At 41.8% G+C, this 23,423-nt stretch overlaps 2 protein-coding genes and 1 long non-coding RNA gene across 4 annotated transcripts in view; 2 read left to right on the top strand and 1 right to left on the bottom strand.

Moving 5' to 3' along the window:
* Positions 1–5,610, top strand: part of LOC107182238 — a 12,210-nt gene extending 6,600 nt beyond the window's left edge. The window contains exon 2 of the long non-coding RNA XR_001512958.1: positions 5,482–5,610. This is a non-coding gene — a long non-coding RNA (uncharacterized LOC107182238). The remainder of the gene's footprint in view (positions 1–5,481) is intronic.
* On the top strand, positions 7–4,623 carry LOC102764710 (acyl-coenzyme A amino acid N-acyltransferase 2). Of its 2 annotated transcripts, XM_006758419.2 has the most exons (4): positions 7–73; positions 1,083–1,553; positions 1,782–1,984; positions 3,073–4,623. In XM_006758419.2, exons 2-4 carry the CDS (start codon positions 1,094–1,096, stop codon positions 3,712–3,714), a joined length of 1,305 nt encoding a protein of 434 aa, XP_006758482.1. In that variant the 5' UTR covers positions 7–73; positions 1,083–1,093; the 3' UTR covers positions 3,715–4,623. The 2 variants fall into 2 exon arrangements, with proteins under 2 accessions (XP_006758482.1, XP_006758481.1); XM_006758418.2 differs by lacking the exon at positions 7–73 and having other exon boundaries at positions 634–1,553; positions 3,073–4,622.
* Positions 5,611–11,296: 5,686 nt separating the features above from the next.
* PLPPR1 (phospholipid phosphatase related 1) overlaps positions 11,297–23,423 on the bottom strand; it is a 107,067-nt gene continuing 94,940 nt past the window's right edge. Inside the window, exons 5-7 of the mRNA XM_015560474.1 lie at positions 21,552–21,728; positions 18,098–18,229; positions 11,297–12,430 (exon numbers count right to left, since the gene is read on the bottom strand). Coding sequence (XP_015415960.1) covers positions 12,398–12,430; positions 18,098–18,229; positions 21,552–21,728 — 342 coding nt within the window. The 3' untranslated portion in view covers positions 11,297–12,397. The remainder of the gene's footprint in view (positions 12,431–18,097; positions 18,230–21,551; positions 21,729–23,423) is intronic.

Here is a 23,423-nt window from a genome sequence, read left to right on the forward strand (position 1 = left end):
TTGCCACCTCTTTTCTTCTCCCTGAGGAAGTGGTAACTGTTTCTACGAGAATACTTAGAACAACGCTGACCAGGTTGGGTTGCCTTTTTTCCTTTGGTTTTCGCGACTTCAGTGCCAAACTCACAGCCCACAAAATGCTCTACTTTTCATGCTCCAGGTTTTCTTTTATCAATGCCTCTGATTCTAGTTCATATTTTCCCAGGTCCCTATTTTATTTTTATTTTACTCTGTATTTATTTCTCTGTACACAGGTTCAAATCCTTTGAGAAATGAGAATTTGAAAAAAGGAAGGACGGAGAGAAAGGAAGAAAGAAAGGAAGAAAGAAAGAAAGAAAGAAAGAAAGAAGGAAGAAATGGAAAGAAGAAAAGAATAAAAGGAAGGTAGGAAGGTAAGAAAGGAACACCCCAAATTTTCCTCATAATTGAACAGAGTAAGAAATGGCTGATCAAATATACATTATGGTTTCTTTACTACAAACATAGAGACAAGATCATAAAGTTTTATCTTCCCTTAAAAGGAACCAATAATAGGAACTGTGATAGAGCGGGAGGTCAGATTTACAAGGGCAGGGAGAGCTTAGAGACGGAAAGTAAACACACCACAGTATATTTTGTGTTTATGTGCCTGTAGCCCAGGTAGGCAGGAGTAAGAAAATCTGCACTGGTCGTCCCCTAAGCCCTTCCTCATGCACCTTTGGGTTCCAAGAAACACCCTGTGAAATTGGTCCCACGGGTATTATCTCCACTGAGGAATTAAAGCTCAAATGTCTTAAAACCACACAACTAAGATTTAACACACTGTTATATAATGGATAAGACAGGAGACAGTGGTGCCGGACCCAGCTTGAATTTCCAGTTCTACTATTAATTATTTATGAGACTTTGACGTGTCACTTAACCTGCTTCCTCCTATTTAAATGAGAACAATGGGCACTCTCTGCACAGTTTCCTCGCCCTCCTCGAAATGTTCAGCAGACCTTGTGCCGTCTCCAGAAATCTGACTTGGCTGGACCTCACACAAGCCTGGTCTGGACTTTCCCCTTGGCATTTTCTCCAATGCAGAGCCTCCTCTTCCGCTGCAGGGCCGTCTCCAATGTTCCAGCTGACAGCCACCCCAGCCAGTGCGCTTTCTGATGAGCCCGTGCACATCCGAGCCACAGGCCTGCCTCCGTTGCAGCTGGTGACCCTCGCGGCATCTCTGAGGGATGAGAAGGGACACCTGTACCGGTCCAAAGCCTTCTACAGGGCTGACGAGGCCGGTGAGCTGGACCTGAAGCAGGCTCCTGCAGTTGGAGGCGACTATGTGGGGGTCCATCCCATGGGCCTCTTCTGGTCTATGAAGCCTGACAGGCCTTTCGGGAGGCTGCTTAAGAGGGATGTGAACAGCCCCTTTGTGGTCACTCTGGACTTATACGACTCAGTTTGCTCCCACGATTCAGCCACGGCTCAGCCCCGGGCCAGCCAGGTGGTGCAGCGCTGGTTCCGCAGCCCCGGGACGCAGCGGGTGCCCATCCGAGAAGGCCGCGTGCGGGGAGCCCTTTTTCTCCCTCCAGGTGAGACTGGTCTTCGGTGGTGGAGAAAACAGTGTTGATGGAAATAAAGGCACAATCACAGGGCATCAAAGTATCGGAGGACTAGTATGTCCCACGATCTATTAAAACGAACTTGCCCTTGTGTGTTTGTGTGTGAAGGTGGACTTCATTTTGCTCTGCCTGTGCTCTCTGCTGGACCCTCTTCTCCCTCTTTCTAATCTCATTCTCTCCTCTCTTTGCTGTTCTCAGGGGAAGGCCCTTTCCCAGGAATCGTGGATATGTTTGGGGGTATAGGGGGTCTAGTTGAATTCCGAGCCAGCCTGCTGGCTGCCCATGGCTTTGCAGTCCTGGCATTAGCATACTTTGCCTATGAAGACCTGCCCAAGCTACTGAAGGTGGTGGACCTGGAATATTTTGAGGAAGCTGCCAACTTGCTACTAGCTCATCCCAAGGTATTTAAAAAATTTTTCATTTTACCTTGTAACCTTATAGCAAAAGACAAAAAAAAAAAATCTCCGATGTCTGTTCTGATCATTTTACCAGTCTGTTTAAACCTGGGCATAGTACAACAGTTTACAGTTAAAATGGGAATGCTATTATCTACCTTGTAGGATTGATGCTCATATCTGCCTTAGGGGTCTCTGGGATTGATTGGAGATCAGCTTAGTGCTTACTAAGTACCCAGTGAAGAAAAAGACAAGAAAAAAAGGGTGGATATATTATGATGATTATCAATGGGCAGAAAGCCAAGTCTTATTGCACTTAAAGTGTTTCCTTTTTATTTACGACGGTGCTTCAGTGTTTTATCAGGTGATTGTGATGACAGAAGGGTGTTGGGAATACAATTGTGAGCAAAATAACTTACCAGGTGGCTATGTCTTTGCTGTAGTCTACCCAGAATGCTGGTCCTTTCCTCCCTTGTCTCTCAGACCCTTTCCTCCCGCTGCTCCCTCAGCCCACAATAGAAGGAAGGACCCACTCCTCTGACCTACTGCTTTTCCTGTTGGACTGGGTCCTGAAATTCACCTGTCGGTAGAATTCAAGTCTTTTCTCATTAGTATTAGCCTTTGGGTTAATGGACGTGCAAAACCTCTGTAGCTGTAAAATGCTACTTAAATAGGAACGACACTGACATATTATTTGAAAGAGCCCAGGAAACGTCTTCTCCTAGCTGGAGAGAAGAATTTGATTCTTCAGAAAGCTCACCTACCTCTGCTTTCAGGATGTAGATTGTTGCTGGTGCATTAGATCCTTCGGGCTTTTATAGGACTCTGCCTTTGATAAAGTCTTTATTTCTATTGTTTCCCTTGAGCCTCAATAACAATCCTGCAAGGTAGGTAATACTATCACCACCCCCCATTCTCAAGACAATAGGCTTAGAGAGGGGAGGTGGGCAGTGTTCACAGTTGCAAAAGCTGGTGACCCCGAGTGCCAGGACTCCCTCCCCACTTGTGCTAATGCCCGTCATACTAGCTAGTGGCCTGTGGCCCGACTTCTCAGTGGATGGCCTGCCATGGGTTCCCTTCATTTTGTGTTTCAGGTCCGAGGGCCAGGCATCGGAGTGCTTTCCGTGAGCAAAGGTGCAGAGATCGGGCTGGCCATGGCCTGCTTCCTGAAGCAGGTGGTCGCCACCGTCTGCATCAATGGGCCTACTGCCCTCTATGACTTTCCGTTCAGGTACAGGGGTCTGGTTATGTCACCCATTCCCTCGTTTCTGGAGCTGATGCGGGTGCACGTCTCAGGGGCTGTGAGCCTCCTCCACTACAGGGGGGACCCCCGGGAGAAGCTGAATCAGCGGAGCGTGTTTCCTATCGAAAAGGCCCAGGGTCAGATCCTCTTCATTATAGGAGAGGATGACCAATCGATCAATAGCAAAGAATATGCTAAGCAGGCCCTGGAGCAGCTGAAGAGCCATGGGAGAAGCAATGGAAGGATGCTGCTCTACCCAGGGGCAGGCCACCTTCTAGAGCCGCCCTATGCACCCCTGTGCTACGCATCCCGTATTTACTCCATTTCCGCTCTTCTTAATAACCTTATTTCCCTTTCCTATAATTACTCCTTTACTCAACCCCTGCTCTGGGGAGGGGACCCCGCTGCGCATGCTGCAGCCCAGGAGCATGCCTGGGGAGAGATCCAGAAATTCTTCAGGCAACACCTCACTCAAACCAGAAGTGAGCTCTGAGAAAGCGATGAGGCTGAGATGGAGGAGAATGAGGCAGGGATGTGGTGAGGAGAGGGGCCCTCCTGATTTCTCTATATTCACAATCATCTTGAATGAACTGCAAGAAAACGGGACGAAATCAAAGGACCAGGGCATAGGTGCCTCTGAAGTATTTATGACAAATTTGTATGTGCTTTGAATTTTTGTAAATTGAATATTAGTTTATATGCACCAGGAAATGTTGCTATTTCAATGCAAACTGAATCTTTTGTACCCCTGTTAGGGATATCCTGGGTCCAGGTATTGCCAGCACCTGAACTCTCCTATCAAACTTAGCATCTCTAAAAATGGTCAATTTGATGTTATGTGCATCATGATGAGATGTAAGGTAGAGTGCCCAGAACTACCTCTAACAACACTGTTGAATTTGAACTTAATCAAGCCTGTAGATCAAATGTCTAATTACTGTGGTGGCTAGAGAACAAATTCAATGGCACTTACAAAAAGACAGTCAAACAAATCCAGATTGTGGGTCATTCCATGACGTGGTCTCTTTACAAGTTGATTACCAACTGACCTGGTTTCTTCACAACTTGGTTGCATGAAAAATTTGCAATGGAGGGATCAGAGTGTCATCTGAACTCTTCATATAGAACTTGATGTTAACAATTATTTTCCCTCAGTGCTCTGGTCTTTATTTTGGCAAGTGTAATGCTTGCTATAGATTTCCAGTTGATACTTTAATTTTTTTTTTTTAGAATAGGATGCTTCTTTTTATTCCCAAAATATATTTCTTATTAGAATTTCAATCAGGAATGGGATTGAATTTAATCAAGTGCCTTTGTTGTTTCTTTACATGCTATCTCCTTTTCCTCTTAGTTTGACTCAGCAAATACTTGTCTATTCTAGTGATCTTTTCTAAGGATAGCTTTTGGTTTGGTTATCAGTCAAATCTGGTTCATCAACTTCTGTTTCTTTAAAATAAATGCATCCCCAATGAGAAGTCTGATTGTTACTCCTTTGTGGGTTTTTTCCATCTTTCTTTGAAACCTTTTTACAATTTTATGTTTGTTCTTAGTGTTCTTTGAATCCATCAAAATGTGGCCAGGAGTGGGCCTATTATTTCTGTTTTATTTTGCTTGATAGTCTATGGGCCAAAGATTATCCCATGTTTATGTCTAAAACAATCACCGGCATGGGAAATGAGACTACCATAACATCTTAGACAATCAAGATTTACTACCCATGGGTATGGAGATGAGCCACGCATCCATTGAAGAACATGTCCATTTGGTGGACAGTGAACAAAAATGAGATCCATTACTAACAAGGGCTATTGAATTGCCCAACAGCATGGTTTGCCCCACCTGCTTTTCCTTAATAATCTTCATAACAAATGAAAGCTGGGGGGAGTGTTCTTCTGGTGAAACCACATTTCAAGTGTTTTCTGTAACCTATGGACAAAGATTACTCCTGAACTGTCTTGTCCAGACATTTTGATTCTCCAAGCTATTCCATCCTTAATGTACCCTTTGCCTGCCTTCAGAAGTCCCTTTGGTTTAAATCAATATGTAGAAGACTTGTTATTTTCCTATTTAAGTGCACATGTGAGTCCCAGTGACTTTTACCCTATCAGATTCCCTTTCTATGGCGGTTAGACAAAAGACAACAGTTTATGTGCCTCTTAATACACAAATAATTCTAGACCTGTCACCCCTAAACAGTCTCTGGATTTACTTTATCTTCTCTGAGGCTTGCCACTCTATTGTTTCACTCCAGCCCCCAGAGGTGAGTGTTAATTGGTGTGGATCAATCATATTGGTCTTTTCTCTTCATCCAGTGATTAGTGTAGGCTTGGACATGTGACATCATCTGGCCAATGAGATGTCAGAGACATCTGAAGATAATGGAGATTGAAAGAGACATTTGGGCATTTGGGGTGAAGTTTTCCTTGTCTTAGAAAACAAAGATATGGGAGATTTTCCCTTTGGATGTTGTTTTGTCTTAAGACTGAGGATATATTGGGGCCACGAGAGCAGCCAGACCGAGGACAAAACCAATACACAAGGTCTGAGCCAAATGAGTTGCAGAGAGTGGAACTAGGGCTCTAATTATGTTGTTTTCATAGCTGTTTAACCTTTGGATTTTTTGTTATTGGATTCAATAAATTTCCTTATTTGTTTAAGCTACGGACTGTGGGCTTGTCTCTTCTTTGTACTGAAGACTATCAGGATCGTGGACACTCTCGCTTGATCTGGACTGAGGTGGTATAGAAGGATAAATTGCACAGCCAAAATTTTAAAAAGAAAATTGAGTGAGAGGAACTAAAAATCAATAACCATTTTGAATTTATTTATGACTTTTAAAATTTTGTAAGCTCACATAATATGCATAATCTGAGGATTATGTATTGTAGTGAGAGGTGACTGTGTTACATTTTCTTTGTGATGATGGGATAGTGAGAAGTGAAATCTATGGTGAGTAGAGTCACCTTCTGAGTGGAGATGAGCTGACAATAAGCCACCTATTTTACAGAAACGCAGACACAAAAATGCTTATTGAGTGTTTACTGTAAACTAAAAACTCTGCTAAAGGCTTTTCACAGTTAGTTACCTGATTTAATTCTCACATTAACTTCTGGTGTACCTTCCCCATTCAATGCTCTCACTTCAACAGTGAGCACCTGGTGAGGCTGGCAGTTCAACTTGCACTGTAATTCAACCAGTCACAAGATAAGATTCTGGGTTTGATTTTTAGCCATCTCAGCCCTGTGGCTAGAGGAGATAAGGATATTCTTCAGAGCACACATAGAGGCTTTCAGATCATTTATGGGCACATAAGCTTGGAATTAAAATCCCCGAGTTCATCCTTTTCTTCTTCACTTTGTCCAGTGACATTAAGATCAACTAGGTGATCTTACATTCGCTAGTTTACCAACCAGTCAGTACCCAAATGTGTATTAGTTGGCGTTCTTCAAAGAAACAACAGCAACAGAATGTATACAGAGAAATACATTTACTACAAGGAACTGGCTCAGAAACTGTAGAATCTGAGGAGTCCCAAGAGCTGCAATTGGCAAGCTGGAACCCAGGAAAGCTGATGTAAGTCTAGCCTGAAGGCCTAAAAACCAGAAGAGCCACTACGAAAATTCCAGTCTGAAAACTGGCAGGCTCAAGGTCCAAGTGCCAATGCTTCATCTGAGCGTGAAGGCAGGAAAAGACCAATGTCCTAGCTCCAGCAGCCAGGCAGGGGGCATTCCTTCTTACTTGATGGAAGGTCAGCGTTTTCATCCTACTCAGCTTTCAACTCATTGGATGGGCTTTACCCCGTCTACTGATTCAAGTTGTTAATCTCATCCAAAACACCCTCACAGACATACCCAGAATAATGTTTGACCAAATGTCTGGGCACCTGGTAGTTCAGTTAGGCTGATATAAAATGAACCGTCACAGCATGGGGAGACACCAAAATATTTCCATTTTAGTGCTGTGTTAATTAAGCTGTGGAGAGCTTACTTTATCTAAACTCACATAAGTAGAAATAAGTTAACAATAGGATTGAATTTACAGTCTTTCCCCAAGGCTCATGTAACTATTATTTCACCGAGCTGACAGTAGTATCTACCCAGGTTGCCGTAGCTTTTCTGTTATGGCTTCCAATATAAATGAGGCTGAATGTGGTAAGTGTCCTTATAATTTCTCAGTTTGATTGGCTCAGCATGTAATAGTAAAAGACAGACTTTGGCAGTTAAAAAAAAAAGTATTATGTAAAGTCTCTTACATAATAGTAAAAGACAGACTTTTTCCTAGTCCAAAGACACGGGGCGGGGCCTTTGCAAATACTTTGATATTACCACACGCACAGAAAGATAAAGCAGGCCAAACAGAGGTGTGTTTTGACCTCAGTGAGAAAGGTCCAGTGAGTGTTCGGCATTGTCCGGAATGAGAAAAACTGGGACGGAGAAGAAGACAACACACCAGTTGAGGAAAACCAGAGAAAAGTCATGTTGGCCATGGGACCAGGGCTGTGCAGTCAGCTTTTCCCAGGGCTTATTGAAATATCCATATACACTATTTTACTTTATTTTTTGGCTGGGATTTCAAGCTCACCCAACAACATTTTAACTAACAAAATGGCTTTGTACACATCTCAATTACAAGATGGGGTACGGGTAAGGAATGTCAAATTCTGGACACTAGAGAGAGATGATTCTACCATCCATTAATAAATGGCTTTTTAGTTTAGGTTATGATGTGTTAGAGATAATATTTTTAAATGTACTTACATGCATTTCTCGCGGCATTCCCTTGCTCCTCCCCCCACCCCGTGCTATTTACTTGCCTTGGGGAGGTTTAAAATTATTACAACAATCATGTGAAGAGAAGACCAGTGTTAATGTCTGCCAAAGGGACTGATTTTACCATGAAGAGACTGGACTGACCGGAGGAGAGGCAAATACATGTAATAGGCAAATTAAGTTTACTTTTCCCCCCTCTACTCAGTGGGATAGAGAGGCTCGTTAGGAGGTTAAGATTAGTGTTAGAGAAAATATTTATGCAGAGAAACGGGTTATCCTGCTACATTCAATAGGTAAGAGTCCTTCACAAAACACTGGTCATCTCTGAGGAGCTCAGAGCCTGGTCTCAGCCCCGCAGGCTGAGGTTCAGACCTGGCATGTGGTGACTTTTGTCCTGAGAATCCTGCCTGAGTGATCAGGTAGAGTCAGAGACCACACCTTCCTTGCCTTGACACCCCGCCCCACCAGTGGTGGTAAAGTTACTGTGAAAAGTTACGGAAATACGCATATGGGGGGGGGGGGTGGTAATTGTAACTCCCAAGCAGGGGAGTTAAATTTAGAAAAGTTTCTCTAGAAAGAAAGTGTTACTGAAAGCTGTCATCTCACCACATCCAATCCAGCTTCAAATCCTGTTGAGTCTACCTCCCCCCTGGTTTTCGTATCCTTCCAACCCACTCTCCATTATTACTACCACTACCCTCATTCAAGTCGTAATCATGGATTGCCCAATACAGTGACCTCTTAATTGATCATCTCCTTTCCATTCTCGATTCTGTTCAATTCAGTCTACACACAGAAACAGCCCAGAAGGATTTCTGAGAAAGACAAACCTGATTATGTCGTTTTCTCGCTTACTGAAGGCTTTCTATCTTTTAAGGGTGTCCTGTAACTTTAGAGTCAGTTCTAAAACCCACAACAAGGCCTCCAAAGCCACCAACATGCTCACCAGCATCATCAAACACCTCTCACCGTCCTCCAGTCACTCTGGCTTCCCTTTGCTTCTTCATGTGCGTAAAGCTCTTTCCTGCCCCAAGACCTTTCCACATGCTGTTTCCTTGGACTCATATGCATTTCTCTGCTTCTGTCTAGTCACTTCCTACTCATTCTAACATATATGTCAGTTTTTTAAAGAAGCCTTTTCTATTAACTCTCTTGCCTTATCTAAATCAGGTCGCCCTTCAAAGCACTAATTATATATCAATGGGCTTGTGATAGTTTTCCTTTTTTTTCTATACTTGATTCTAAGATCCATGAGGGTAAGACGTAGGTCAATTTATTTTGCTGCACATTCCCAGTTCTTAGCATAATTCCTGACACACCATAGAAGCTCATTAAATACTTATCAAAGGAATAAATGTATCAGTTGATCCTGGGACATCTGGATCAAGAACAAAGACACCAGAGGTTTGGTGTTCATTACAAAATTCCCATGGTAGGTACAAGGGATGATAGGACATGACAGGCTAGTTCTAGTACACATTTTGAATTCAGCAGGGCAGAAATAGTATAACAGCTTTAATGTAAATACTCCTTAAAACAAACTAGGGCAATCTAGTATTTAATGTATCTGCTTCCAAGATATTTAACACATTTGAGAAGTTCTGGTGGTTGCACATAATATGGAAATCAAGTCAACTTTTTGAAACAAAAATGCTACCCCTGGCTCTTCTGCTCTTTAAATCATCCCAGCGATACCCACTCCTTCTCTTTCTGAGTACGGGATTATGCCTGTTTGCATTCTCCAGTTCAGTAGAGCAACATACAGCCCTTCTGTCGACCACAGCCTAACAGGGGGATCTTTAGGCCTTACTGAAAGAGACACCCACATGTTCATAACTGCTGAGTGCAGTCTCCTTACCCTTACTATTCCTGTATCTAAATAAACTTATCTTTCAGATGCCTTTAGGAGCCATTCAAATTCTCTTTATGTCCAAGTGAGTCGGGTCTCCTTTAGCCAAATTAGGAGGAAGTCTGTAATCCATAGACGTGACACATTTTAACTGTTTACTCTGTCAAACCCTGTTCTGGGTGCTGAACCAAAGAAACAGTTATCCTCGGGCTAATCGTCTCATGAGGTTGCTTATATCAGCACTCTTTGTTAGCCTTTCTTTAGTTTCTTCCTATTTCCCTCTCACAGTGAGTCAGACTTCTCAGGCTCCTCTGGGCTTTCCTTAAAAAGAGGAAGAAAAGATGGTTGCAGAATTCATTCTTTCTGAGGCTAAGTGACCACTTGTCCTATGTAGACAGAGGGCTTTGTTTTGGGATAAGGCCCACGTGAGGGGTCCCTAGCCCTAAGAAATGAATCTCCATTGGCAGGCTTGAAAGATAATGTGAGGTTTGTGAAGCAACTTGGGGCTAAATAGGGGCAACACCAAGGTTGCCATGGCATAATGGTAGGAATCAGACTGGCTCAGGGGTCCCAGCGATGTGAACCCAGACATGCCCCTTAGTTCCAAGGACCTTAGTATGGCGTCCTGTGGAACATGACTCTGTCATGTACCAATATACCCAAAGCCAAAGGCCAGGAAACAGGGGTCTGTGGCTAGAGAGCTCGGGATGTTTCTACTAGGTGCTTCCAGACTGAAACCAGAGAGAAGAAAACAAGGATAATAATGCTCAAATCATCAACTTAAGTTCTTGGAAATACCATCTGGTAGGTAGATAGTTAAATGGCCTCTCATTGAGGCAAGAGATGGGTAATGTAAAATCAGTGTAGCCTGACAGCATTTTCCAGAATGTCTTTCCATGAACATGAAATAGAGTTGAACTTTCACTGTTGCTATAAAATAAAAATCCTAAAATACGTTTAGAAAACGAATCAATCTGAAATTGGGCAACATTACATGTAGACAGCTTATATAAGAGCCCAAAGCTTGCAAGTTCCTTCTCATAAACAGAATCCGTCCTTCTCATGACATGCTTTTTTTGGTTTCTACCTACAACATCCCCAGAACCATCTAAGTAGGTATTTCACCTACACCACCCTTGAACCAAGTAAGTAGGTATTTCACCTATACCACCCCCTGAACCATCTAAGCAGGTAACTTTTTGTTGTTGTTGTTGTTTGTTTTTGAGAAAAAAGCCTTTGGATACATCGAAGGCATCGTGATGTAATGGGAAGAGTGGAATTCGGAGCCAGGCAGACCTGGATTCTAACACTGGTGCTGTATGTGCAGCCTCTTTTAGGATTTAGCTCAGCAGGCTTGGAACTGCAAAGTATAAATGTGTACTGAGGACACTTCATTGTGACGATTCCAAAACCTCTGCCCAGTGGATGAAGCTGAAAATAAAGGACATGAGCCAGAATACATTTTGTGATAACTTTTTTTCCCCTTCTCTTTAGAAAAAAAAATATGTACAAAAAAAGGTAAGAAGAGCCAACATGGAAGTGTCAAGAAAACATTCGGATAGGTACAGACAAGGGAGCTCCTCTCTTAAAGGAGTTTCACATCGGTTATCACCATGCTAGAAAAATGAGATGCAGTTAAAATTCTAGAACAATTAAAAGCCACAAAATCAAGCTGTTGCTCTGGGCTCTGGGTTGTAGATGCTCTGATAATAACCTTTCTGTAAAATAATACTGTGCAAACTGTAAAATATTCATTTTCATATAAAGTCCATACAATATGATATACAAAACTATTGAGTTGACAGGGGAGGCTGGTGCTGGCTGCTTTTGAAAGAAGGCTAGGGTCACATGCCTACCCAAGGGCATAATTCCAGAATCATCTTGAGTTTCGTAGATGGGAGAGACCATTGCCTAAGAAAGAATCATATTATCCCAATACCCCTCAAATTCAGGATTTTTCTGCCAATTGTTTGTGTAACGAGGTGACTTCATTAACATATTACTTTAACTTAGAATGCAATGACACATGAAGAGATCAGAACACCAAGTTCTTTTTGAAAGTAATATTTCTTTCTGTACAATTTGATTTTGACATTTGCCATTATCCAACACTGTCCACCCTGCAACTCAAAAGTTAACTTCCATTAATATTCAAAAATTCTGGAGGAGGCAGCAACTGTGATAATAAACGGTTAAAGTGAATTGTTAATATTAATTTTATTTCTGTGTCTATAAAACTGAGAAAAGATCTGTGTACAAATATCACAAAACAACATCAACCATTGAATAAATGTGGTTCTTCAATGCACACTTGAACAAGAAGAAAATTTTGTTGGTTTGAAATTCTGGCATAAATATATTAAAGCTGACCAAAAAAAAAAAAAATCAGGGCAAGCTACATCACTTCCTCATACAAAAATGTACAAAACATTAGCCTCTAACTAGATAAACATAATACTTGTCTTCACAGTTTGACATTGAGTAACTGTGTGTCTTGAAGTATTGAATTAGAGGGTGATTAAAAAAAACACAAACCAGCTGGTGACACATCAGCCGTCTCAGGTAACTTCGGTCATGGAGGCAGAGTGATTCTGCAAACACAAGCAGATAAGATCTTAGCGATGGGTTGATTCACACCTACACGCACACACTCATCTTTCCCCCCTGAATCTCTCTTGCTTTCTTATCTCCTCGAGTTTGCATAGGCTGTTCCCTCTCTTTGATATGCTCTTCTGAGACCTCTGAAATTATTGCCTCTCCTGGTAAATCTTCCCTCATTTTTCAACCCAAGTCAGATGATTTTTTCATCCAAATTTGTTCTCTCTATATAATTCTGCTTTATGTTATACTTACTATCTATAGGATCTCAAATAACTATAGCTATCGCCCACATCTTTTAAAAGGAAACTAGAGGCCCGATGCATGAAATTCGTGCAAGAGTAGGCCTTCCTTCCCCTGGGTGCCAGCACCAGCTTCCTTCTGGCACCCGGGACCCGGGCTTCCCTCGCAGCCCCAGCTTTGTCCAGAAGGTTGTCTGGAAGGACATCAGTCTAATTCACATATTACGCTTTTATTATTATAGATGTTTTTAATATTGGACAGTTCTAATTTTTGAAAAATTTCCATATTATTTATTCTTTGAGTCATGAGTTATATAGCAGTGAGTTTAATATTTTCAAATGCATGGTGTTTTTTTAAAGATATTTTTGAATTTTTTTTCTAGAGAATATAGTCTGTATGATACAGATTCTTTAAAATTCCTTGAGATTTACTTTATAGTCTTCTATGTGGTTTGTTTCCGTGTTTCACGTGTTTTGAGAAGGATTATACATAATGCACATTAGATCACCCTTTTTAAACATTGATGTCTTTACTATATTTTGTTTGCTTATTAATTACAGAAAGAAATGTGCTAAAATCTCCTACTATGATTGCAGCTTTTTCTAGTCAATTTTTGTTTATATGCTTGTTTATATAACCCCTATATTTTGTTTATATAATTTATATATGCAGTTGACCCTTGAACAACATGAGTTTGAACTGTGTGGGTCCACTTATAAGCAGATTTTTTCCCCAATAAATATGTAAATGTATTTTCCTTTAGAATTTTCTTTCTTTTTAAATATGTATTTTAATTGATTTCAGAGAGGAAGAGAGAGGGAGAGAGAAATAGAAATATCAATGATGAGAATCATTGTTTGGCTGCCTCCTGCATGCCCCCTATTGGGAACCAAGCCCACAACCCAGGCATGTGCCCTGACTGGGAATTGAACTTAGATCTCCTGGTTCGTAGGTCGATTGTCAATCACTAAGCCACATCGGCTGGGCTCCTTTATGATTTTTAAAATAATATTTTCTCTTCTCTAGCTTACTTTATTGTAAGAATACAGTATGTAATACATATAACATAAAATATGTGTTAATTGACTATTTATGTTCTTGGCTTCTGGTTAATAGTAGACTATTAGTAAAGTTTGGGGGGAGTCAAAATTTATACATGGATTTTCAACTCTGTGTGTATATGTGGGGGTCAGGTCCCCAACCCCTATGTTGTTCAAGGGTTAACTGCATAACCCCCACCTTTTGTAGCCCAAAGCTTCCTCTTTTGTTTGAACTTAACCTCTCCCCATCCATCTCTCCCATCTCATCCTCAGCTCCCAAATCCATAGAATTGGCAAATAACTTAAGAAACTGTGGCTATAGCTGTAATTAATTACTACAGGTTTCCTGATTCCTGTTTGAGAGCTCAAATAAGAATTTTAGAAATTGCCTATTTTGTATTTTTCAAGGTACTCTTATCTGTCATATTTGTAAAAACTAAGGCTGGAAAACTAAGGCATTTTTACCATAAAGTGAAAAATAACTGTGTTACAGTATGCTTCCCTTTTGAAAATTGATTTTTGGCTAATACTTTGGTCATTTATAATATTCCATTTAAGAGTAAAAGCTTAAGATAAAGTCATCCAACACTCTAAGATAACTAAATGGGTGCCTTTGGGCAGATTTCTTTCTCTCCGAGTTCGTTCTCTCCAAGTCCTCTTTGCTACTTAGAATATGAAATCTTTGATATCACTGGCATGAAGGGGGCCATTAGAATTCCTCTGGGAATTTTTCTTAAATATAATCTTTTCCCCCTCCAAATTGCTGAATTAGAATCTCCTGGAGTAAGGTCCCAGGCATTTGGATCTCCCGTGGATTAGATTCTAGTGTGTGTTAAAGATAAAACAAGTCTTCTTCCCCTCTCCCCCATCTGGAGACACAAGGAAACGAAATTGTTCAACACTAAGCTTGATTGCTCTGGGGAATGTGGGCATGCAGATGCAGAGAGTGGCTTGAAGCCAGTGTCTTTAGGATCACAACAACTCTATAGGACCACAGAATAATGCTTTGGAAACGTGGACATTTTTGTTTTGTTTGCATTCTGTAATTATCTACTTTCTGGTTTCTCTTCAGTACTTGGGAAAGATTTTAGAAAAATGCACCCTGTCTCCATCAACCCAACCAAGGGGAGTCACCGAAGGCAGACATTCAAATGTGAGTTGATATTTGAGAGGAAGCAACACAGTAGCTCTGGAGACTCCATGTGGCAAAGGGGAAAGAAAGTGTCAGGAGGAAGGAAAGAGGGGCGACTGGGTACCCTCCCCATCCAGACAATCTACTCTTCTCCTTGAGGTATTTTGAACAGTGGGATGGATTTCATGGGTGTGAATGGTGCTCTGAAGAGAGGTTCAGATCTCCTGTCCGATCCCCCAGATCCGCCTCCTGGGTAGATGGCTCCAATTCAGCAATGGCAAAGGACTAGCTTCTAACAGAAAACATGGGTGTTGGAATTGCACAGGGGAGCTCTTGCCCACAGGGGAAAAGGGAGGAAATATTTATTTGGGAAGAGCTGTGGCTCAGTTCAAACACACTAACCCCTGGGGCATGTTTCCATTTTCAAATGAGAGTTGCAGATTTCGAAATGAAATATCCCTGGAATGAAAATCAGGGCCTTTAGAAATAGATGGGCTTGTGTCTTCATTTTGACTGGGTTCTGTAAACCCTTTGTGCTTTACTCACTTCATCTATAAAATAGAATAATGATGCCAATTGCAGGATTCTTGTGAGATTGAATGTGATGGTTTGAAATAAGCCAGCTTTCTTGACCAACAAATACAGGGAACATTCTCCTCACTCGCCCCGTGGAAATATTTGACATTAACAGTGGTGGGTGGTTACTTGAACCTCCCACGTTGGTATGGAAGACATCACTTGAGAGGTCAGAACTTCCATCCAGCTTCCTGGAGCTTCACTAGGACTAGCCTGCACAAGTCCTGCTCGCTGTTGCTCATACATTTCTAATTCCCATCGAGGTTCTATGACCTGATTTTAGGTTCTTTGTTTTGACTCAAGCGTCTAGCTCAGGCGTTGGTTCTGGCTTGCATCTGTTTACTCGCCAAACATTATTTCACACCCAGTGAATGCCAGGAAATATGAAGAGTCAGGAAGATATAGTTCAGATCCTCAAAGATCTCTAAGTCCTTGTAGGAGGCAGACGTGAGGGGATATTCTTGGCTTTAATTGTGAGGGGCGGTCCAGAGGGACTCTGAGGGTCCTCTGGACCAAGACTGGTATTCAGGGAAGGCCTCAAGTTGTACCTAGATGAGGTGATCTACCCGGATACAAAGATATGTGAAAGAAGTTCCACTATTGCCTATTGTGAGCAATAAATCAATATATTAATTAAAAGATTTTTAAAAATCTATCTTGTGAATAGCAGTTTTTGAAACCCTCTTTGGCACTTCGTTTTTCAATGTAAGTGGCATCTCCCAAAATATGGCCTGGTTGTCTCTTGGCCTGGTCAACTATTTGTGGTCTTGAAGAGAAGAGAGAAGGAAGGTGGAGAAGGCTTCAGACAGAGGGTAATGCTTGAGCAGTGTTGGGAGGGAGGATGGGAGGGAATGAGGTGTCCTTAGACCGGGATGTTCCAGGTGAAGTAAACATTTACAAGGACACAGAGATTGACATGTTTGTAGAACTCAGCAAATATTTCTGTTTGCTTTTTAAACCGACCTTTGTCTTCAGTTGCTTCACTTCAAAAAATAGAGGGAGCCACTCTGATGTCACCAGGTATAGAAACTTAATGAGATAGGGGAAAAAACTAGGGAGGGTCTATTTCACCATTTCATTACAAGGTCTCATTATTTAAGCTAATTTGACATTCCACCTGCATCAGCAGGCTATCTATAAATAAACCAGTAAGATATTTTCAGTACATTCTTTCTAATTAGACAGTCAAACATTTCATCTTAATACAGGTTAAGAGAAAATAAACAAATAAAATACTTGGCACTGGATTTAAGGGAGAGCCCTAAATATTTTCCCCAGGATGGAAATAGCTTTATTGGATTTTTCTTCTGGTTTATTGATAACATTTAAGAGTATAGTTATCTTAGAGATATGGCTGATAGTTAATAATCTTTATTTATTTATTTTTAAATGTATTTCTTTATTGATTTCAGATAGGAAGGAAGAGGGAGAGAGAGAAACATCAATGATGAGAGAGAATCATTGATCGCTGCCTCCTGCACACCCCTACTGGGGATCAAGCCCACAACGTGGGCACGTGCCCTTGGCCAGAATAGAACCTGGGACCCTTCAGTCCACAGGCCGACGCTCTATCCACTGAGCTAAACTGGCTAGGGCATTAATAATTTTTAAATAAAATAGTGAAAAGTATTTTTATACTGTACTGATATGAAGCACACACTAATTCCAGGGGGGAGGTGACTTACTTTCCTTTGCAGGATCTATACAAATGGATTAGAAAGAAAATGCCAAATGGAAACAAGATTTCAAGATAGATTGTTATAGAAAGTAAACATGTGGGCAGAAATCACTCCCCTCTCTACTTAAAGAGCTACCCATTTAGCTCTCTGACATGCCGGGTATGTGGTTTTGGGCAAGTGATTTAACACCTTGATCTTCAGTATTCCTATATTTAACGTGGAAATGGGGATGATACTATTGATTCAATAGGTTTTTGTTCACATCAGAGGATATTTGTAAAGCCCCTCGCAACTGTCCACGGTAAAAGTGAGCGAGTGAGGAATGCCATTTTCTCCACGCTTTCCCTGTCTTCTCAGACGGAATGTATCTCTCTTCATTTATATTCACACAGCAAATCTTGGACCTCTGACTCATCATGCCAGCTTATGACGACTCACTGACATCCGCCTTCCCTAATCATCTGAGAGTTCTTTGAGGGCAAGGATGGTGTGGCTAATTATTTTCTGTATCCCTGGTGTAAATAAGTGATCAGCAAGTATTGTTGCATCGGATTTTTGACGGTTGTTATCAGAACAGATCCAAAAGGACGCTTGCATCTATTCTGTCAATAACCTTGTAAATGTGCTGCTAGTTTACATCTGTCAGTACATATAACAAAACCGTTTTCTGTCCAAATATTGTCCTAGTTACTGAATCAAATGGACTTCCCATGTAAGTGGTCCAGATTTCCTAACGGTGCTATCACCCTGGAGGCCAAGGTGTCCTGAAGCAGCCGAGGTTCACGTGAGGCTAAGAACCCCCTGGGACTCATGATTGCCAAGCTCCAGGATAAAGGCAAGACTGCCTGAGGGGAGCTGTGAAGTTCCTGAGGCCTTTACACCAGACTTTTACTGCTGCTGGGCGATGCAGTGGTGCCTGCTCTCAATAGAATAGTTGAACGGAACAGGCCTGAACCTGTGGGCTTGGTTGCTATAGCCACTTTACTATACCTGTGCACTTAAGGTTTCCAGAGGGCTCTCTATCCTTGGGAAAGCCATTAGGGGCACTCCACGGGGATCCTCAGGTTTGGGTTTGGAAGGAGATCCTTGTGTTCCTTTAAAGTTATGGACCACACACATTCCCTGCAGGATGAGGGGTAAAAAGATCGGGTCAGACTACAGCCGTCAGTGCCTGGTCTGAGTGGCAGTCTGTTCCCCTGGAATGTCATTGCCATAGTGACTTCTTCCTTTGAGCCAGCAGGTAGGGACCATGGAAAGACCTGGGGCGCAGCCCAGGGTACCCGCTGAGCACATTCTAAGTCAGTGATGGCGAACCTTTTGAACTCGGCGTGTCAGCATTTTGAAAAACCCTAACTTAACTCTGGTGCCGTGTCACATATAGAAATTCTTTGATATTTGCAACCATAGTAAAACAAAGATTTATATTTTTGATATTTATTTTATATATTTAAATGCCGTTTAACAAAGAAAAATCAAGCAAAAAAATGAGTTTGCATGTCACCTCTGACACATGTGTCATAGGTTTGCCATCACTGGTCTAGAATCTAGTAAGTGCTCAATAAATTTTTGTTGAATAAATGAGTGAGAAGTGTGGGAATATAACCCCAGACTTCAGAGAGATGAGAGTTATGCTGGAAAAATGCCATTCATCATGTCCAATGATATCAAAAGTACCAAAAACATAAATTACAAAATGCTGCTTGGTAGAACTGAGAAAGCAAGCATTGAAGACATGATAGAATTAATAAGAGACCATAGGAGAGAATGCTTAAGTAGTAAATATAACTACCTACTCTTCTTTATTTCCTACTGAGGCCCCTTCATACCTCAGGCTGTTTTCACCATCTGGTCTGCTTCTGTTGCCCATGTAGAGTTTGTCTGTTTCTTTCCACGCTCTTTCTTTCATTGTTCTGCATCTTTGTTTCTATATCCAGTGCCTCTGAGTCTTTCCTGTCATTCTTCCAACCCTGCAGAACATTTTCATAAATATTCCCTCCCTCCCTCCATCTCTGCTTAAACTCCCTCCGTTCAGGAAATGGGAGAAGTGGAAGGTGTTGAAGTTGAAGAGACTCTGGAGTTGAAAAGACTCAGGCTAGATGCTCAGCTTATTGATTGTGTAGCCATTGGGCAAGTTCCTTATCTTTGAGCCTCACTTCCCTCCTCTATGAAATAAGGATCAGAATACTGTGAGGGCTGTCCTAGGGGCACATGAACTGTAGGGTATATAGTAATTGCTCAACTAATAATCTCCTTCTCCACCCATCCTTTTCATCTTCATAGGAAACACAAAACAATAATGAACATATGCCACAAGTGTGCTCCTCTTCTCGGACTCTCCTCTCCTTTTCTGTCTGCTCTCCAAGTCTCTGCTTCAGAATGCTTCCAGTCTTTTCTATAACATCCTCTCCTTCCCATATTCCAGCTTACTGAGTGGGCATGTGAGGTTGTGTACATGTGCACATGTAGTTACAGTGTGGTCTGTCACCTGCCGAGCAACTCAACAGCAGGGCTGGGTCTTACAAAAAGATCATTTGTGGAGAACAAGTTTTGACATTTGCTGTCAATTGGAAAGCCAATAACGGGCCACGCAGTAGGAAGCAGGGCTATGAGTCACTGAGAGAAAACAAGTTTAATGTTAAAGCAGAATCTGTATATTGGGCCTTAGCAAACACAAAGCATTTTATAGGTTTCCATCACATTTTTTGGGGAATAGTCAACACTGCCCTTTTCCTCTTTCTCATTGATGCAGTATTGATGTCTCTTTGAAAACTCTATCCTCTCTGAAGTCACCTCTAGTCTTTCCCTCTTTAAAAAAAGCAGCCTTAAGAAAATATCCCCTTTGAGACATCAACGCCTCAGAACATCCTCCGCACCACGCTTCCTGCGGCTTCACCCAGCGATTTTGCGTGTAAGTACACCTTTCACTGTAGAAGAGAAGCCTGGATCCATTAAAAATAATTTTGAATTGGAATGGAGTTTCCCAATCAGTGTTCTGAATAAGTGTGAGCATTTTCTGTGTGTACCTTCGCCAACAAAAACACTGGGAAATTGTTAGTGGTTGGGAGAGGCATGTGTGTACGTTATATATGTTGGGAGGACAAGGAGGAGTTAGGTCATAGGACTGTGAAATCCTTCTGAGTGGGCCTCCAGTCTGATTGACTGCAGAAAGGGAGGGGACATCCGGACTGCCCTGGCTTCAGTCTCAGACAGGAAGCGGTCTGAATATTGTGAGGGATTCACTTCATGAGCAACATGTGGCTCTCCAGGCCTGGTGAGTAACCATAAATCCTCTTGGGCCTATTTTAAATCCTTGAGGATTATTAAAAACCCGCACCTCTATGGTACGCCCATGCAACAGAACACTACACAGCAAGAAAAAGGAATGAATTGTTGATACTAGTACATGCTACAACATGAACGCCTCTAATAATAATTATGCTGGGTGAAAGATGCCAGGAAAAAAAAACATACTATATGGTTCAACTTCTATGAAATCCTAGGGAAGGCAAACTAATATAGGGTGAGGAAAAGAAGATCAGTGGTAGCTTGGGAATGAGGGGAAGGAGAGGGTGGCAGAGAAGGACAAATCTAGATGTCAAAATTGATCAAATTGTACACTTGTTGTGCCATATGGTATAGGCCTATCCGACCTCAATAAAATTGGAAAAAAGACACACTCCAAAACAATAAAAATTAACCCCGTCTCTTCCAATCCAACTTGGATTAAGGGATTTCCTAATTGAAGACGTAGGCAGATCCCCATGTATTTGAGAAACTAAAATATCATCAGAAATATAAAGATATGGAGAAAACTGTGTGACCCACAGCTCTTCTCCAGGAAGAGAATAATTTGTTGTTGAGAAGCCACTTGTAGCAGAAACAAGATGTCCGAGGGCATGCCCAGATAATAACAGAGGCCTTCTGAGAAGTCTGTGGTTAGCTGAGAGTGTTCGTATTTCTGAGTGAGATTTGCAAGTGGGCAGGGGCTCAGTGTCCTGGGATGCAGGGGAAGAGGCTGCCTGCTTCCCCCAAGCAACACTTAGCTGCTCCCAACACATCCTGAACAAACATTTTAGAACAATGGCTTGAAGGTATGCAAATCACTATCTGCCCAGCCCCAGCCCCAGCCCCAATCCCAATCCCAATCCCAATCCCAATCCCAATCCCAATCCCAGTGTTGAAGAAAATGGAGCAACCATTCTTCCCGGGCAATCTTCTCCCCCATCCCCAGGGGGAACATGCAATCACATTTCTGAAGGAAAGGGTGGGTCAGAAATCATTCCTGCAGCAACAGGATGCATAATACTTGGAGAATAATTGCAACTCGCAAGGTTCAGGCCAGAGAAACATGGGTGTAGACTGGGACGTCTGGGAACCTGACTCCCCATGGTCTTGGGCAGCCCCTCAGAGGGCACGAAAGAGAGAAAGAGGGAAGCTGATTTACCAGAAACAGGGCTACCGCAGTGCCCAGGATGAAGCCCGCGATCACATCGGAGCAGTGGTTCCTGTATTCAGAGACCCGGTTGAGGCCCGTCAGGAAGGCCATGCAGAGGGTCCCGAGGCACAGCACGGGCTTGGCCAGTCGGCTGCTCTTCGTCTTGATTGTGCTTGTGATGTACATCTGGAACAGGACAGAGATGGGGAGTGACCTGGAGGCTCCTCATACAGTGCACGCACATGCACGCACCAACGCACGCAAATGGGCTGTGCCAAAGCAACCACATCAACCAGGTGAACAGCTCCCCTCAGCTACGCAGTAGAGTTTGGGTAGAAAACTAGTGCAGCAAGAACAATGGATAGGTGTCCATTAATATGGTGTTTTGTATTCTAGGGACATGTGAACAAAAATTATGCCTGACAAGAAGAATGAGCACGGAATAATGATCAGATTCAGAAGACACAGGTGTATTTTTTAAAAATATATTTTTATTAATTTCAGAGAGGAAGGGAGAGGGAGCTAGAAACATCAATGATGAGAGAGAATCCTCAATTGGCTGCATCTTGCATGCCTCCTTCTGGGGATCGAGCCTGCAACCCAGGCATGTGTCCTGACCAGGAATCGAACTGTGACCTCCTGGTTCATAGGTCGATGCTCAACCACTGAGCCACACTGACAGGTTCAGAAGCTGCAGTTTTCACGTAACAAATTTAAGCACCATTTTGGGTATTAAGAAACCCATGTGAGATTCTCAGATACCAAATAATCCTTCTATGAGAATGCAGTTTATGGAGATCAGTTAGGTGAATGACTCTACATTTTACTTTTTGCGTCCCCCATACTGCTAGCCGATTCTTTACACTTCTAAGCAATGACTATGAAAGCATTTATTGATTAGTTGATTGACTAAATTAGAACTTCCCAGGCAGGGTGTCACAAGAATAGATTTCAGTTGTGCTGGAAATTGATTTCCACATTCCTTGGGACAACTGTGATCAGCTCTATCCATTCATGGACACTAGTGTATTTTAAAATATTAATTTACAAAATTGTGTCAGGACATACAAAAGACTGGGAAGACATAAACTAATTAAAGAATGATTAAATTTATGACACTTGAAATTTATGAAGCCTAAGTGTATGTAGGCTGTTTTTTTATTTTTTAATTACAGTTGACATTCAATATCATTTTATATTAGTTTCAAGTGTAATATGTAGGCTATTCTCATTTCACTGTGAGGAGCTGGGCCATGTTTCATAGGCTCAGTTATCAAATGGGTTTCCAGTGGCCTAGTTAGGAAGATGTGCCTCTTTCAAATAAACACTTTGTTAGATCTTCTTTGGTAATAGAAGAAACCAGTAGAGGGCACTATTGATCCATCATTTCTTGAGCAAAAGTGAGAAATGCGTTTGCAACCCTGAAAAATGGTATGCTGATATTTAATTTATAGTCTGTGGTGTGTTTGTGTGGCCTGAGCACATACAAGTTCCAATAGGTGCATTTTACAATATTAGAATGGAAACTGTTAATTTCCTAGGATGATGTTTCAACATGGTGTGAACACAGGGTGATGGGATTCTTTTCATTACATGTAGCAGATACCCTGAAAAACTGTGATGAGATCAGAGCTACATAAATACAGCATGTTATTACCATTCTGAGGCTATGTAAGCAATGCTATGTAACATTTATACCAGGTATATTTAAGTTTAGTTTTTCTATATTTTTAAATATAACCTTTATAAATCTTTCCTATTAAATTATAAACTATTAAGAGTATGAGGCCTACAGTTAATTAGCATTCTTCACAGTATGAACTAGTACTTAGGAAACATCTGTTGAGTAATTTCTGAAAGGACTTCACACATAATAGGGGC

This window comes from Myotis davidii, unplaced genomic scaffold (genome assembly GCF_000327345.1).
Source record: "Myotis davidii unplaced genomic scaffold, ASM32734v1 scaffold534, whole genome shotgun sequence".
NCBI classification, from domain to species: domain Eukaryota; kingdom Metazoa; phylum Chordata; class Mammalia; order Chiroptera; family Vespertilionidae; genus Myotis; species Myotis davidii.